Source organism: Plasmodium gonderi (genome assembly GCF_002157705.1).
Source record: "Plasmodium gonderi DNA, contig: Chr09, whole genome shotgun sequence".
In the NCBI taxonomy this organism is placed as follows: domain Eukaryota; phylum Apicomplexa; class Aconoidasida; order Haemosporida; family Plasmodiidae; genus Plasmodium; species Plasmodium gonderi.
Genome location: NW_021628934.1, coordinates 1678976 through 1694224, shown reverse-complemented (window position 1 = coordinate 1694224; position 15249 = coordinate 1678976). Strand labels below are relative to the sequence as shown.

At 29.4% G+C, this 15249-nt stretch overlaps 4 protein-coding genes across 4 annotated transcripts; 1 reads left to right on the top strand and 3 right to left on the bottom strand.

Annotated features, from left to right (window-relative positions):
* Positions 1-1097: 1097 nt before the first annotated feature.
* PGO_093490 (hypothetical protein, conserved) lies at positions 1098-1529 on the top strand (the record flags this gene model as incomplete). Its single annotated transcript, XM_028687937.1, has 1 exon — positions 1098-1529. One exon carries the CDS (start codon positions 1098-1100, stop codon positions 1527-1529), a length of 432 nt encoding a protein of 143 aa, XP_028543738.1.
* A 586-nt stretch (positions 1530-2115) lies between these two features.
* Positions 2116-2960, bottom strand: PGO_093480 (hypothetical protein, conserved; the record flags this gene model as incomplete). Its single annotated transcript, XM_028687936.1, has 2 exons — positions 2116-2459; positions 2747-2960. 2 exons carry the CDS (start codon positions 2958-2960, stop codon positions 2116-2118), a joined length of 558 nt encoding a protein of 185 aa, XP_028543737.1.
* Positions 2961-3849: 889 nt separating this feature from the next.
* PGO_093470 (ubiquitin-related modifier 1) lies at positions 3850-4227 on the bottom strand (the record flags this gene model as incomplete). Its single annotated transcript, XM_028687935.1, has 1 exon — positions 3850-4227. One exon carries the CDS (start codon positions 4225-4227, stop codon positions 3850-3852), a length of 378 nt encoding a protein of 125 aa, XP_028543736.1.
* Positions 4228-5331: 1104 nt separating this feature from the next.
* PGO_093460 (hypothetical protein, conserved) lies at positions 5332-14427 on the bottom strand (the record flags this gene model as incomplete). The annotated part of the gene is made up of 1 exon (XM_028687934.1): positions 5332-14427. One exon carries the CDS (start codon positions 14425-14427, stop codon positions 5332-5334), a length of 9096 nt encoding a protein of 3031 aa, XP_028543735.1.
* Positions 14428-15249: the final 822 nt, after the last annotated feature.

Below are 15249 nucleotides of genomic sequence, written 5' to 3'. Positions count from 1 at the left end.
TCTCTCTGTTTTTTTTTTTTTTTTTTTTTTTTTTTTTTTCACGCTTGTTTTTCTTGATCTTTGACAATAATACACATCCTACATACACGTATGTACATATACATGTGTAGCATGTACCTATTGCATAGGCAAAATTACATGAAACACAAGAGAATAATGTCCTCCTAATTTTTACGTTATCTTTCACAAAAATTGCACATTATTGATTTTTACTACCTTGACTGGATGAATATATTCACACATATTCTTTTAAATGCTTTTAATATAATTTATTTCTTTAAAAGACTCATTTTGTCCTTGCGATTTTTAACGAAATGAGTAAAAAAATTGAAAATTTGAAAGTTCTAAAATTGGCTGAACGCCTTGTGTCACTAAAACAGGATGAAATTGGTACAGAAAAAAAAAAAAAAAAAAAAGAAAAGTATCAACTCATAGAATGAAAAGGGAAAAAAATAAAATTAATTTATGTATTCCTACGTATGCCTACATTATCGTTCATCCAATACCAAACTTGTAAAGAGTATTTTTTTTTCACGTAAACCTTGCATCGTAGGAAAAATCAGTGGAAACCAGAGAGTGTTTCTTTTACGTTTTTTCACACTTTTCCACGTTAGTTACCCAATAATCACGTTTTATTCGTGTACTACTCATATTGTACTTTTTCTTTTACCTGTCCATGTGCACACACGCACGCCTAAACCAATTAGATGACTTTGCACACTTATTTAAAGAAAGAATAGCAGCAAAACCCAAATTCTCAAAAAAGTCATTTCATGAGATTGAAGCAGCACAAGTGCACACGAAGCGATTTCCAAATCCGGGGAACTTCAATCATCAGAGAAAAAATATAATTTTTAATTTTTATTTTAATTTATTTCAGACCATACGAAATACCCTTTTTTTGGTAAGAAATGTGTAGCCCAAATAAGTTCTATGAAATGCTTTTCCAGGCGTCCATGTTTTATTTTAAAACGTTTCTACATGTACATATACACGAATATGTATATGCACAAGCGTAAATATATTAATAAATACGTGTTTTTATTCTTTTTATCACCTCCCATCACCACCCGCTAGATCAGTAAAAAGTAAAAGTGATGTGTGTCCGACAACTACTTAACAAAGTTTCCAACAGTAACATTACTAAATCATTCATTAGTAGCCTCTCAGGGACATTAGCATCTGTCTTTTTTAAAAAGGCATCAGATATATCTATTTTTAGAAATAGTTCTGTTACAATAAATATAAAATGGATTATCGAAATTAGCCTAAGAATAATTTACTTTTTTCTATTTCTTATTTTTAACATGCTGATGATTAAATATTACATCTTATTAATGAATCATTACTCAGCTTTTATTGCAACTGTCCTGAATTTTTTTTTAAGCTTTTTTTTAAGTGCTATAATGGGTACACTTTTTTTTAATGAAAAAAGGAATTACTATTGGATATTAGGAGGAATTCTTATTATTATTGGTTTGATACTCATTATGACCGATACTGCAAATGAAGAAAAGAAAAAAGGGTAAACAAAATTATACCAATCTTGTTTTATTACGCATGAAACTATAATATAAAAGAATATCATTCAAATAATTAACTTTTGAGTTATTATTTTTTTTTTTTTTTTTTTTTAATTTTTAATTTCTATTTTGTATTTGTTTATTTATACAAAAAGTAGTATATAATTTGAACTTTTCAATTTCGTACAAATTGCATAATATGTTTGATAAAATCTGCATTCTTGGAAATACTTTTCTCCAAACAAATTAAAAATAGTGATAAAAAAAAAAAAAAAAAAGGTAAAAGACATCCAAAGTTATGTTTCAAATCATGCAAATAATCAAAAATTGTAGAAAATGCTTAAAAGCGGAAAAAAAAAAAAAAAAAAAAAAAAAAAAAAATTTCAAAAAAAAAAAAAAAAAAAAAAAAAAAAAAAAAAAAAAAAAATTATTTTAAAAAAAAAAAAAAAAAAAAAAAAAAAAAAAAAATTTAAAAAAGAATAAAAAAAAAAAAAAAAAAAAAAAAAAAACACACATTTCTAAATACATTATAAGCAAAACACGATGTCATGCACGAAAACAATTATTTTGAGAAAAAAAAAAAAAAAAAAATTTAAACAATATTTCTATTATCCTGTAATTGTCTGTCTATATTTGCCATGAGTAAGACATACACAACAATGCTAACTATAGCAACAACTAAATGAAGGAAAACTACGAAAGCATTTGATGAAAAAAAAAATATAGCTTTGTAACAATTACAGTCAGGCATGCCTGTAATATTCGTAAACACTATATCAATAATTGTACACAATACATATATACCGTAACAACTGGAACCAACATCAATAATTGCCATAACTGCTGAAATGATTGCAACTATAGCCCATTCATTTTCCGTTCCCCATTCTCTACAACTAATAACAGAGTAGTACGGGGCCATGAAGTTTGATGCCCCTTGAGGATGTAAAAAAGGTGCAAATGGGGAGAAAAAAAAAGAAAGAAAATTACTTTAAATTCGTTATTATTTATGATAATCATGGTTAAAAAAAAAAAAAAAAAAAAAAAGACAAACTGACGAGGCGAAAAAATGGCAAAATGACAAAATAACAGCAGCAGTGGAGGGAAAAAACTAGAAGTTTCAAATTTTATTCTATTGAATTTTTGGAAACACTATGATACAGGATGTAGATTATCACTACATGGTTATAAAGTGAAAATAAGTCAAGACAATATATGCTTACCTATGGATAAGGAAAATTTGAACAGAGAGTCAATTAAAGGTGAACAATGTAAATCCGATACTTTAGGATATAAAAATACTCCATATGAGAAAACGGATAAAAATATGTATAGTATCATTAAAATGATTAACCATTTTCGAATAGGATTGTAGATGAGTGGAGCCGTTCCACCGCTTCTTAGGGGGCGACCACATATGTAATTCAGGATTTTCATTTTAAACAAGAAAAGAAAGAAAAGAAAAATATTCAAGAAAATTTCCTTTTTCCTCGTTTTGTTTTTCTAAAAAGATGAAAAAGTTAGTACATATGCTTGGATACCCCTATATAACAGCGATATTGCTAAGATATGCCTTTTTTATTTTTAAAAAACATAAACAGGTTTATGCCAACATGTGTACAACTAAAAAATGAATTTTACAAATTCTTCGTTAAAAAGAAGAAAAAAAAAAAAAAAAAAAAATACATATATATATATATATATATATACATAGATTATACGGAGAAAATAACAAACGAAAGGAGGACAACTCAAAAAAAGGAAAGTGAAAAATCCAAGTTTCAAAAAAGTACAATGTGCACATGCTCGAGCATATATCCCAAAATATATATATATGTCATTTTACCATGCACAATTAAGGGTCCTCATGATTTATCTGTTTTTTTTTTTTTTTGTCTTTTTCCGCTTAATCCAAAAGGGTGATGTGGGTTAGAAATCCTAGCATTTTTTTTTTTTTTTTATTAAAAATGGAAAGCGCATTTAACTGTTCCTATAAGTATTCGGGGTGCAAAAGAAAATGGCAATACCTACTATCACAATTTTTAGTACTACAATTAAAACCAATTGTAAAAATGTTTCAATTCTTGATGTGCATGCATTTTCCCTCATCATGATAAAGTGGTAGGGTTAACTACACATACTCCCCCTATCCCCAGATGCGACAATTGGACACGCACTGGGTATATAAGAGCAGGGAACTTCTTCCTGCTGCACATTGCAGGAATATACATGTCAGTATATATAAGCACAGTCATCAGTATGTATAGGTACATATATCTACATAACACAATCGTAGAACTATAAGGAAATGTGTCTTCATTCCACCTCAGCCTCCATGCAACGTTGATAAGAAGCATAATTTGTCGTCATCTTTAATCTTATATTCATATGTATTCATAATTTCCCAGTCATATTCATTAATTAAAACTATTATACCAGGTTTTATTTTTGCCTTCTCATTTAAGTTATAGTTATCACGTTCTACTTTGTCAAGTAGTACTTTGCAAAAATCGGCACCGTCACTTACAACATAATCTGCAAATACATCCTTTCTTTCAACAAGTATGTGGTTTCTTATGTAGGCAGCTAAATTTTCAAAAGAAAATTTCTCTGACTCAATTTCTAATGTCACATAATTTTTTTCCTTATTTTCCAAATAGCTTTCTAGGCCACCCAAAAATTTTAATTCTACTTTTCTTTTCATAATGTATAGTTTATTTCTTGTTCATCTAAATAAGGAATTTTTTTTTTTTTTTTTTTTTTTTTGTGCAAACGTGAGATTGGTTGATTAAATTTATTTTTCACATTTAACAGGCAGATTCAAAAGGTAAAGTGAAGGTATATTTTATTCATTTTTTTTTTCTTTTTTGCTATATTTTCTAAATTTATTTTCTATCCATACACCTATATATATATACTTTTTTTTTTTTTTTTTTTTTAATTCTTTTCAACTTGGCAAGTATAAGGGCACAAAAGAATAAATTTTTTCTAAAATTTTTTGTTTTTTTTTTTTACACCCATGTGAGGCAACAACAGGTTTATTTTATTTTCATGCTTGTGAATTTATTTCTCATAGTTTAAAAAACAATTTGACCTTTCCCTTTTTTGCCTATGCATTTCTTAGGTATAATTTTTGTGCGAAGCTGGTACTCATCAAATGTTGCAATTTTTCTATGTGACATGAACGCTGAACCTATGTGCTTGCATAAATTGCTAACTCGCATCATATGAACATACAGGTTAACTCATTATAGAAAAAGAAATGAAACGGGGAGAGGGACGAACGAAAAAACGAAAAAGAATTAGTCTCATCCATGAATTGTCACACATGTTGCATGAAAACTGGTAAACATTGATCTCACTGCATATTCATGCCAAGGATTACGCGCATTTTTTGTGCTACACTTAGATGCGACATTTGGATTTGCATTTTTATGTTACATTTTTATATTCGTGAGTTCCTTTTGGTCTCTTAAAATTGAAAAAAAAAAAAAAAATTCCTTAAAAATTTAGAGAAAGCAAAAATAAAGGTGAAATACGCATGGTTCTCCTCCCTCCATATGTGAAGAACATATGATCATTACAAATGTGCATTGCTGCACGCATTACATACACAAATTACACACACGCCTTATATGAACGCGTTGCGTATGTGCATCTGGTGTAGGAGTATAAAATAGAGCACAAAAAAAAAAAAAAAAAAAAAAAAAATGTAGCAAAGAATTATGACTGTAAGACAAAATATATTAGAAAAGGGGCAATTTTTGATCCGTTTGGAAAAATATAAAATTGTTCTAAATTTTTCCTGTTAACCCAGAATGCCTTTTTTTTTTAAGGCTTCCCTGAAACTACTTAAGTTTTTGCGTGTTTCAGACTGAAATTGGTGATTTTCTTCATTATGATTATAAGCTAATATGCTTGAAGCAAAACTAGGAGTTGGGATTAATTTATTATTTAAACCATTATTTCCAATATTTGAATAATTATTTAAATGGTTTTCTTTTAACACATTATCGAACTTAAATGTATTAAGTGGAAAATTGCTCAAATTTGAAAAATTAATATTATCCATGTTGCTATTTAAATCGACATTTATTTTTCTATATTCGTCATTATTCTGTTCTTCCAAAGGAATGTAAATATCTTTTTCTATTTTATCACAATTTGAATAAAGCCTAGTTAGTAAAATATTTTTCTCATTATTTGTTTGTATGACATTGTCATATACTTTGTCTCCCGTGACAAAATAATTATTCGTATGAACATTATTTGATGTGCTTATATTTTTCAAATGCTGATCATTTATATATTTCCCCATATAATCATCTTTTTCTTGTTCATTATTGCTATGAAATCCTTTCATCATATTTTGCCTTGTACAGCTCACATCATCCGTTCGAGATGTACAAGATTGATCATTCATTTCCTTATACTTACAATTTGAGTCTAAATTGATAGAGACAGAACTATTTTTAATAATAGGTTCTCCATCATAGCAATTGGATTTATTATTTTCAATGTTAACTTTGTTTGCGTTATTTTCATCAAACATTTTAGAATTTTTATTATTCATTTTGTTACTATTGGTAGAATTGTTCTTATTAGGAATAATTCCGCTGATGCTATTATTCATTTTTTCCTCCTTGGATAATTTTTCAGTTATATTGTTAACGTTGAATGGAATGAGAGATTTCATATCCTGAAGAACTTTATCAGCATACGTTGACATATCTCTCAGCCCGTTTTTTTTATTTGCAGAATAGTTAAATATCTTTGTTTTCATCTTAGGTTTCATAGAGCCTGTACTATCCGTCAAATCATTTTTCGTTTCATTTTTTTTAACATCCACCGATTTAGATCTCTTTACATTTTTTTCAATATCACTCTTTTTCTTATCTAGAAAATCCTCTCTTACTACCTGTTTCGTTTTCTTATGATTCTCTTTGCAGATATTATCTCCTTGCTGTGGCTGATTATTCCCTGCTTTGGGATAGCAAGAAGGAAGGTCTAGCTTCTTTTTTTGACCTAACTGATCTGTATCATTCATAACTAAGTTCATTGTTGCACTTTTACCTATGCCAACTGGAATCTCTTCATCATTGCAAACATTATTATTGTCCTTTGGCTGAAATGATATTGGACTAACAGAAGTGTTATCTAAAGGACTTTCCATGTTTCTCTTTATGAGGTTATTTCGATCCAGCTGGTTGTAATTTAAAAGTGTATTATCAGAAAATGGGGAATTTACATCCGGTTTCAAAGAGTTAATGTTGAACAAGTAGGAACTATTCAGCTTGTCGATTTCGAAAATAGTGTTGTTCTGATTAGATTGAATATTCTCATAATTGTTGAAACGAATGTTTTCATATTTATTCGATTGTTCTAACATATCGTAGTTATTATTATAATTTGTGTTTCTTTGAATTCTGGAATTTAATGCAAAGGAGGAAGGAGTGTAAAAATCATATGTAATGACATTATCCAATCCTTGATAATTATTATTTACTGTATTTTTATCCCACCAATTATTGACATTTTCGATATTATTATTGTTTGCATAATCTGTAATTGTAACCACTTCACTTCCTATTCCATTAATATCTTTCCTCACGCTTATATTAAAATCGGTATTATTCATTTCCACTTTTTTTATGTTTTTCTTCATCTCTACATTGCTATTCCTAATGTTCATCGCTTCCTTCACAAATGCATTCAGGTTACTATTCCTCAAAGGGTTAACATTCATATAAGCGTTATGACTTAATTCATGAATTTTATTTCTATTCCTGCTTTCGTAAAGCTCCATATTGTCTAAATAGCTACTTTCAAAATTATTCATGTATAATTCTTCCCCTACCACATTGTTAAAATTTAAATCAGATGCCCCAGTTTGTTGTGTATCATTGAAGTTTGGGTTTACATATGCAGCATTGTTGAGGGTCTTTCCATTCAACGTCAAATTTTTAGACAACATACCATTGTATAGATGGTTTTCCTTACCTACCAATGTCGTGTCCTTTTGGAACGGAAATAATTTATTGTCATTCTCCTTATGGACAATGTGCCTTCCTGCTTCTGCGTCCTTTAGAAGATACATATCATCAGGGACATTCACACTTTCTATACCAATTTTTCGCAAACCAGAATCCATCGAAATACCACCAATATTTTTGTTTACACGTGCATGTGTGTCCCTTCCACTTATGCATGCATCTGAACTGTCAATTCCGTGCGTGGAATGAGATTTCCCCTTGTGATTTTTTAAAATGTTTTGTGATTCCTCATTTTTCTTATAATTATCTATCATCTCAAAAGTATCATTTAAAGTTTCAGAAGATAAGGACATAGAATCACTACTTAAAATGATAGTTGTATCTTGTCGTTTATTATTTAAACTATCCTTTGAACCATTGGATTTTTTTTTTATTTTTGTTATTTCAAAATTTAATATATCTTTTGGGATGTTTTTGTTATTTAGTTCATCTTTTATTTTGTTCTTAACCAGATTCGAAATATTATTAACTAGTAAATGTAGTTTTTCTTTACTTTTCGCCTTTTGTGCGACTTCTTCCTTTGTACATTTTTTTTCAATCAGAAAATTATGCAAATTTCTCTTTCTGTTCGTGTTCATATCTTCATCCATTCTATTCTTAGTTTTCCTCTTCAACATCTTCGCACTTTTTGAGGACCCATTTTTCAACCCATTCCTAGAACCTATTTTCTGGTTATCCTTTTGACTACTTCTGGAACAAGTGTCTGTTTCCTCATCTGCTAGAAGTGTGTTTTGTAGTTTCCTATAAGGGAACACATTATTATTGTTAATGTCAATTATCCACGCTTGTGATTTTTTGCTTTTATTGCTTATGTTGTTTTCTTTTGATTCGGTTCTCTGTCCATCGTTTTTGCTTGCAATACTCATTTCATAACCTTGCGAAATGGCACAAGTGTTTTCATATTTATTGTTTTCATGTAATATGTTTTTATTTTCATACCAATTGTTTTCTAACGCATGAATATTATTCTTCACCAATTCATTATTTTGTGATGAAATTATATCCTTTTGTAACATTTGCATTTTATTAATATTTTTTCCATTTCTTGATTTGTTAATATTTTCTGTATATTGACTATCATATTTTGCATCTTCTTGCTGCATTTTTTCCATGTTCTCCTTCGCATAACATTTAACCTGTTGTGGATAACCCTCAAAATTGAAGTTTCCTATTTCCTCAGCTTTTCTTTTATCGTTTATTTTGTGATCGAAACTGTTTCTCAAATAGTCTACATTCTTCTTCACCATATCATTTGTAGCATTTCTAATATGCATACGATGTGAATCATTTGTTCTATTTGTGCTGCTTAAGTAGTTATTATTCACGCTATAAGTATTGTTAATGCTATAAGACTCAGCATTATCCTTAAAATTTTTTTCATTGTGATTCTTCTTTTTCCTTTCACGCAATTTTTCCTCCACATTCTTTTCATTATTTTGGAACATATCATATATATCCCTTGTAATACTATCGATCTCGAAAATATCATTTATGTAGACATGCTTATTTTCCTTATTATCCATGCTCAGGTTAACATTTGACTTTGCATTAATGGGCGATTCACAAATGAGTGATGCATTACTCAGAGAAAACTTTCCCCCAACATGTTCCGCAACATCGTTAATCTTAAAAACATTGTACGGTTTAACATTATTTTCCTCTTCCACATCTACATTTTTATAATTTCTACTTTCTTTTGTGCGATTTTCATTTAGGTCCTTTTCCATTCCTGCTGAGTTCTTACAATCGTTATTCCTATCTGAACGGTCGGGAATTTCGACGCTTTCATTTTTTTTTTTTTCCTCATCATGTGATATTTCTTCAGATATGCACTTTCCTCTATCTAGTATATTTACACAATTGTGTTGTATATTTCCTCCCTCCTGTTTGTAATTACCTAATCCATCTGACACATTTTGAGCTCCTTGATCAATGCTTCTATGGTGCAGAGAAGGCATGATCTCTTGGCTCAATGGATCCAATGATAAAGATAAATTTTCCCTTTGTATTTTTAAAACATCCTCATCATATTTCCCTTTTAATTGCTCCAAATAAGTAAGACATTTTTCATATTTTTTTCGCCAAGTTTTATTTTCTCTTAATATGTTTTTTATTTTTTTGTTTAACTGAGTTGATTGACTATTAGATGTTTTGAGCAAGTCATTGAGCATGCTGATTTTAGATTTACTTTCTTCTAATTTGATTTTTAATAAGTTAATTTTTTCCATATATACTTTTTCTGTCTCTGTTTGTATGATTTCTATGTCTCTATTGCTGCATCCTGAGTCGCCTTCTTCGTTATTTTTCATCATCATAGAAAATTTCTTTAAGTGGAGATTTTTTTCTTTCAAATCTGCAATTTGTTCATTTAGATCAAAAATTTGCTGCTTCAAAGTATCAATATAATCTTCTAAATATTTTATTCTATTTTCTCTATCCCTTTTTAAATTCTCATTTTCTCTTTCCTGATAATTCGCACGAATAGTATTTTGCTCTATGTTAGGATTATCTAATGTGTTTTTATCACAAACTGGTAAAACCATCATCATATTTTCATGTTTTAACTTGACAATATTTTCACACATATTTGAATTTTCCTTACATAAATGGAAATTGTGTTCATTTAATTTCCCAATGTTATTTTCTAACTTATTTATGTTCTTTTCATACTCATGAATACTAGAATTTTTCATACTTAATAATTTTTTCAGTTGTTCATTTTCCAGCTTTACAGATTCCATCTTTTTAAGATCATCTTTCAAAATATGCAATTGGTTTTGCAGTTGGTTGATCTGTTCCTTTATTTTCTTTTTATCTTTAATTTTCCCTTTATATTGGTCTATTTTTTTGTTTAAGTTTAGGTGCTCAAATTGTTTTTCCTCGTTATTTTCCCTGAATGTGTGTAAGTTCATATGCGATAATTCTTTGTCAGAATTTGTCTTTCTATTGGATCCCCACCGGGCATGAGCAGCATCTGAATTAGCTTCATCTGAACTAGCAACGTCTATTTGAGATTCGAGGGCAATGATTTTAATGTTCTTTTGTTTCAAATCACCCTTCATATTTTCATTTTGTCTAGATAAATTATCCAATTGATCGTGTAATTTTTCAATATGCTTTTCCGTTGCTAAAAATAGGTTGTCCTGACTTAGCTTAATTTTTTCCATTTTTAAGTAATCACATTTTATCCTTTCCTTTTCCACATACAACTTTTCAATCCTTCTTCTTAACCTTTCGTTATGTGATTTAAGTAAATTCATTTCTTTTTCAAAGGATTTCATTGATTCGAATGTTTCCATTGTGATTACACTTTTGTTTTTATTTTTATTATTTTTTTTTTTCACATTGTCATTCTCTACTCGATGAGTACAGTTTCTTCTACTATTATCCATCTCATTTGATTCACCAATTTGTTTGTATTCGTTTCTATCTTGCAACATCAGTATGGCTGCTTCATCATTATTTTCGCTCATGTTTTCATAGCATGATTTAATTTTTTCTAAAATCTTTTCTTTCAGTTCGCTTACCTTTTTTAGTTCATTGTATTCATCTCGGTTTAAATTGTTGCTTCCATCATCATGTGGTAAATCATTTTTTGTTTTCTTTTCTCCTCTCGCTTCAAATTGAGAAATGGATATATTATTTTTATTCACACTTGACGCAATATTGCTATCCCTACTTAAATTTCTAAAAAAAATAGAATCTATACTTGTCTTTTTGCTTATCATTTCATTTTTAACACACAATTTTGTATTAACATCTTTTATATCTGTTTGCATAAAATTGTCTTCCATTTTTATATCTTTATTGTGTGTTTGTACATGTTCATTTTTTAAACTGTTGTTATACGTTTGTGTATTTTGATTATTCATCAGCAAGGGATATCTTTTTTCTGCTTCTTTTTCTTCTGCTGCTACTTCTGCTGCTTCTTCCAGATTTTCTTTATTAGTCACCCCTTCTTTTTCTTTTTCGATTAAGCACATTTCCAATTGTTTCCTCCTGATGTCGTCATCTTCATTCTCAACAAAATATTTGAAAGCCTTATTTAATGAATTCCCATCAATACATTTTAAGTACTTTAAAAAAATATCCATTTTTTTGTTCTTTTCCTTTTCACAAAGTTGTATATTTTCCATTTCATTTACATTAATATGAAAATTATTATTTGCATTGCAGTTTCTAATGGTATCAATCATAATCTGCATATAATCTTTACTATTCATATTTTTACACCCTTCATCATTTTTCTCAAAATATGCATTTATTTTGTCGTAAATGTCGTCCATATTGTTACATGTATCATATGTTTCGTATGTTTTTTTTTCTAAATTATTTTCAGATGAAGTACAAAAAACACTTTTTTCATCTGTCTTATTATCATAAAAAAAGGAATTATCATGTGTTGCTGCACTACTGCTCATATTATTTTCTTCAGTAAATTTTATTTCCCTCAAATCGGGGTTCATATCTAATTTTTTTCGTACTACTGTGGTCCTATTATTTGAATATGACTCCCCCGTTTTATTCAAAATTTTAAATTCATTTGCTTTTTCACTTACATTCACACCAATTGGACTCATTTCATCCTTAGGTTTTACTTTTTTAATATCATTTCTTGGGATATACATTGACCAGTTTCCTTTTTCAAGTTGAACATCGTTACTTTTCTCTTCTCCGATGGAGAACTCCTGACTTGTGTTATCTGAATTATGTTCATTTTTACTATGTTCACTTGAAAATGTGGAATTACTGACATTTTCACTGTTCTCATGGAATGTAGTGTTTGAAGTAAAATCTTTTTTGTTCAAGTAATCATTAGGGTTATCTATCAAACATGTGGGATCATCTTCAATTGGTTTTATCTTTCCATTTGTTGTATTCTTATTTTGTTCACCTTTTTTTCGAATATTTATATGATCTGCATTTTTCCTATCCTTTCTCTTTTGATACTTTTCTACATAATAAGAAATATCCTTTGGTATTTCATAACGATATGATATTTTTCCCTTATTCATGTTTCCCGTTTCTGATTTTTCTAAATCGCCATTATTTCTTGATTTCTCATCCACAGTTTCCTCTTTTTCATTAATTTTCCACCACTCAAAGTTCATTTCTTTTGCAATATATTCATTCGTCAGATCATTGTTTATTTCTTCCTCATAAAATGTATTTTTTCTATTGTCTCTACTTTTATCTTCATCCCTTTCCTTACTTTGTTTCTGTTTAGCCTTTGTTTTTTTCTTGAACAAATTGACTGATTTATCGTTATGCTTCTTTCCAGGGTATTTTTTTTCTTGAACTTTAACCTTTCCTTTGTTTTGTTTACATTTTGTAAAACCTCTCTTGTCCCTTTGAAGATTCACCTCCACGTCTTCCTCCGTTTCTTCCTCCACTTGTGCCTCCATTTCTTCCTCCGTTTCTTCTTCCACTTGTGCCTCCATTTCTTCCTCCGTTTCTTCTTCCACTTGTGCCTCCATTTCTTCCTCCGTTTCTTCTTCCACTTGTGCCTCCATTTCTTCCTCCATTTCTTCCTCCCTTTCTTCCTCCATTTCTTCCTCCCTTTCTTCCTCCCTTTCTTCCTCCACTTGTGCCTCCATTTGTGCCTCCATTTGTGCCTCCATTTCTTCCTCCGATTCTTCCTCTATTTCTTCCTCCTGTACACCTTCTCCTCCCATGTTATCCACGGGTATCTTCTTCAGAAAGGAATTTTTCATTCTTATAGAACTTCCTAAATGCCCGTTCCTCTCTTTGATAATTTTTTCGTTCTTAAAATGGACTTTCTTGCGGTTTATTGAATCATGGTCATATGTGTCTGATGTGCTATTCTCAGAAGACAAAGTAGAGTTCTTGTCTATATTATTCGAAACACTTTCCAATATTTGTTTGTTTGTTTTTCTTTTCAATTTACTGACATTTTGATTGTTCCTATGATTAGCTTCACTCGAATTGTGGGAGAATTTCCTATGGGAGGAATTATCATTTGTCCTTTTTCCAGCGTTTCCTATTTTTACCACCTTCGTTAACTTTTCATGTTCCTTTTTCAAAAACTCGATATCCAACTTTTCATCATCCAAATCACAAAAAAAACCATTCTTATCCTTAAATGTTTTGGGCTTCAGAAAGTGTTTAGCCGCCTCATCATCACCTTTATTTTTGGAATTTTTAAAAATGCTTAAGTTATTGTACATGTTATTTTCGAATTCTCTTCTGAAGTTATAGTTCAGGTGGTTTGACATGGACATATCTCCATTTGAAAAATTTTCAAATGATTCCCTACCAGTTAGTCCTTTTATTTCACCATTTGCTGTTTTAAATGGGTCAAAATTTTTAGAGCCATTAACCTTTTTCATGAGTTCATTTTCCCATTTACCTTCTCTTTCATAGCCTTTCGCTTCGTTCATTTTTCTCACGAATTCTATGTCTCCCTCTTCATCTTCTGCTTCTTCCGTTTCATATGGCTCATATGACTCTCCTTTGTTACGACAGTGTTTCTCATTTCCTTCATCTTTATCCACTTCATTTTCATCCTCTGATGTGTTACCAAATCTTGGGGACTCCGCTTCACTGTTCCATTGCTCATCCTTACTATACTCATAATCTGAATATGAATTTTTTGTTGTCTTTTCAATATCGTAAATACTTTTCCACACTGGTTTTTCTAATTTTTCTTTTTTATAATTTTTCAAGTTACTATCACATGCATAATATGGAATTTCCTTAATTGATGCTACTCCTTCCGATTCGGAATCGCTGTATCCAATTTTGCAAGAAACATCTGAGTGAGTTTCATAATCCTTTAATTCAGTTTTGTTGCAATTTGTGTAATACTCGAATTCGTAATTTTTGTTCATTTTTTTATGTTTCAATTGATATTTCTACAAAATTAACAGATGCTCACATAGGTTTTAAGAGTACATTAAAAAAAAAAAAAAAAAAAGGAAAAATACAAATCTCTGCTTAAGTGTGCATGAATACTTATTCCATTGGGTATATTATAGAGTACCTCCCCTTACTTTTGAAATGTTAAAAATAGAATAAATCTCGGTATGTAAAAATATTACTTGGGTAGCAAGAAGACTGGGTATGAAAACGCTCCCAAATAAAAATCAATAGTGTGGTGTTTATCTATGAGAGGACTTTCTCCTAATTCATCTCAAATGAAATCATAATTCAAAAAGTTACAAACTTAAATAGGTATGTTGCTAGACATACACACATTTATACACTGATACTTATTTACATGAACATTTATGTATATACTTACATGAATATATATGCATATAAATATGAGAACATAAAGCGGTAAAAATGGACCATGGTTGAAACAGGACCCATCCTGTAAAAAATTACAAACTGGAAAAATTCAAATACGAAGGGAAAAAATTATAAAACAAATGCGTCTGCACAAAGCATGCATATTTCTACTTAATGTAGCAAATTTTATACATTCCCCTAAAAAAGGTATAAATAAATATTCACATTCTTGCGATTTTATAATGTAAATGTCCAAAAAAAAAAAAAAATAAAATAAATAATAAATAAAAAAAAAAAAATAATAATAATAAATAGAAAAAAACAAAGAATAAATAAAAAAAAAAAAAAAAACAAATAATAAATAAAAAAAAACATTTCCACGATTTCCAAAATAAAACTAATTTGAATTCATTCACTTT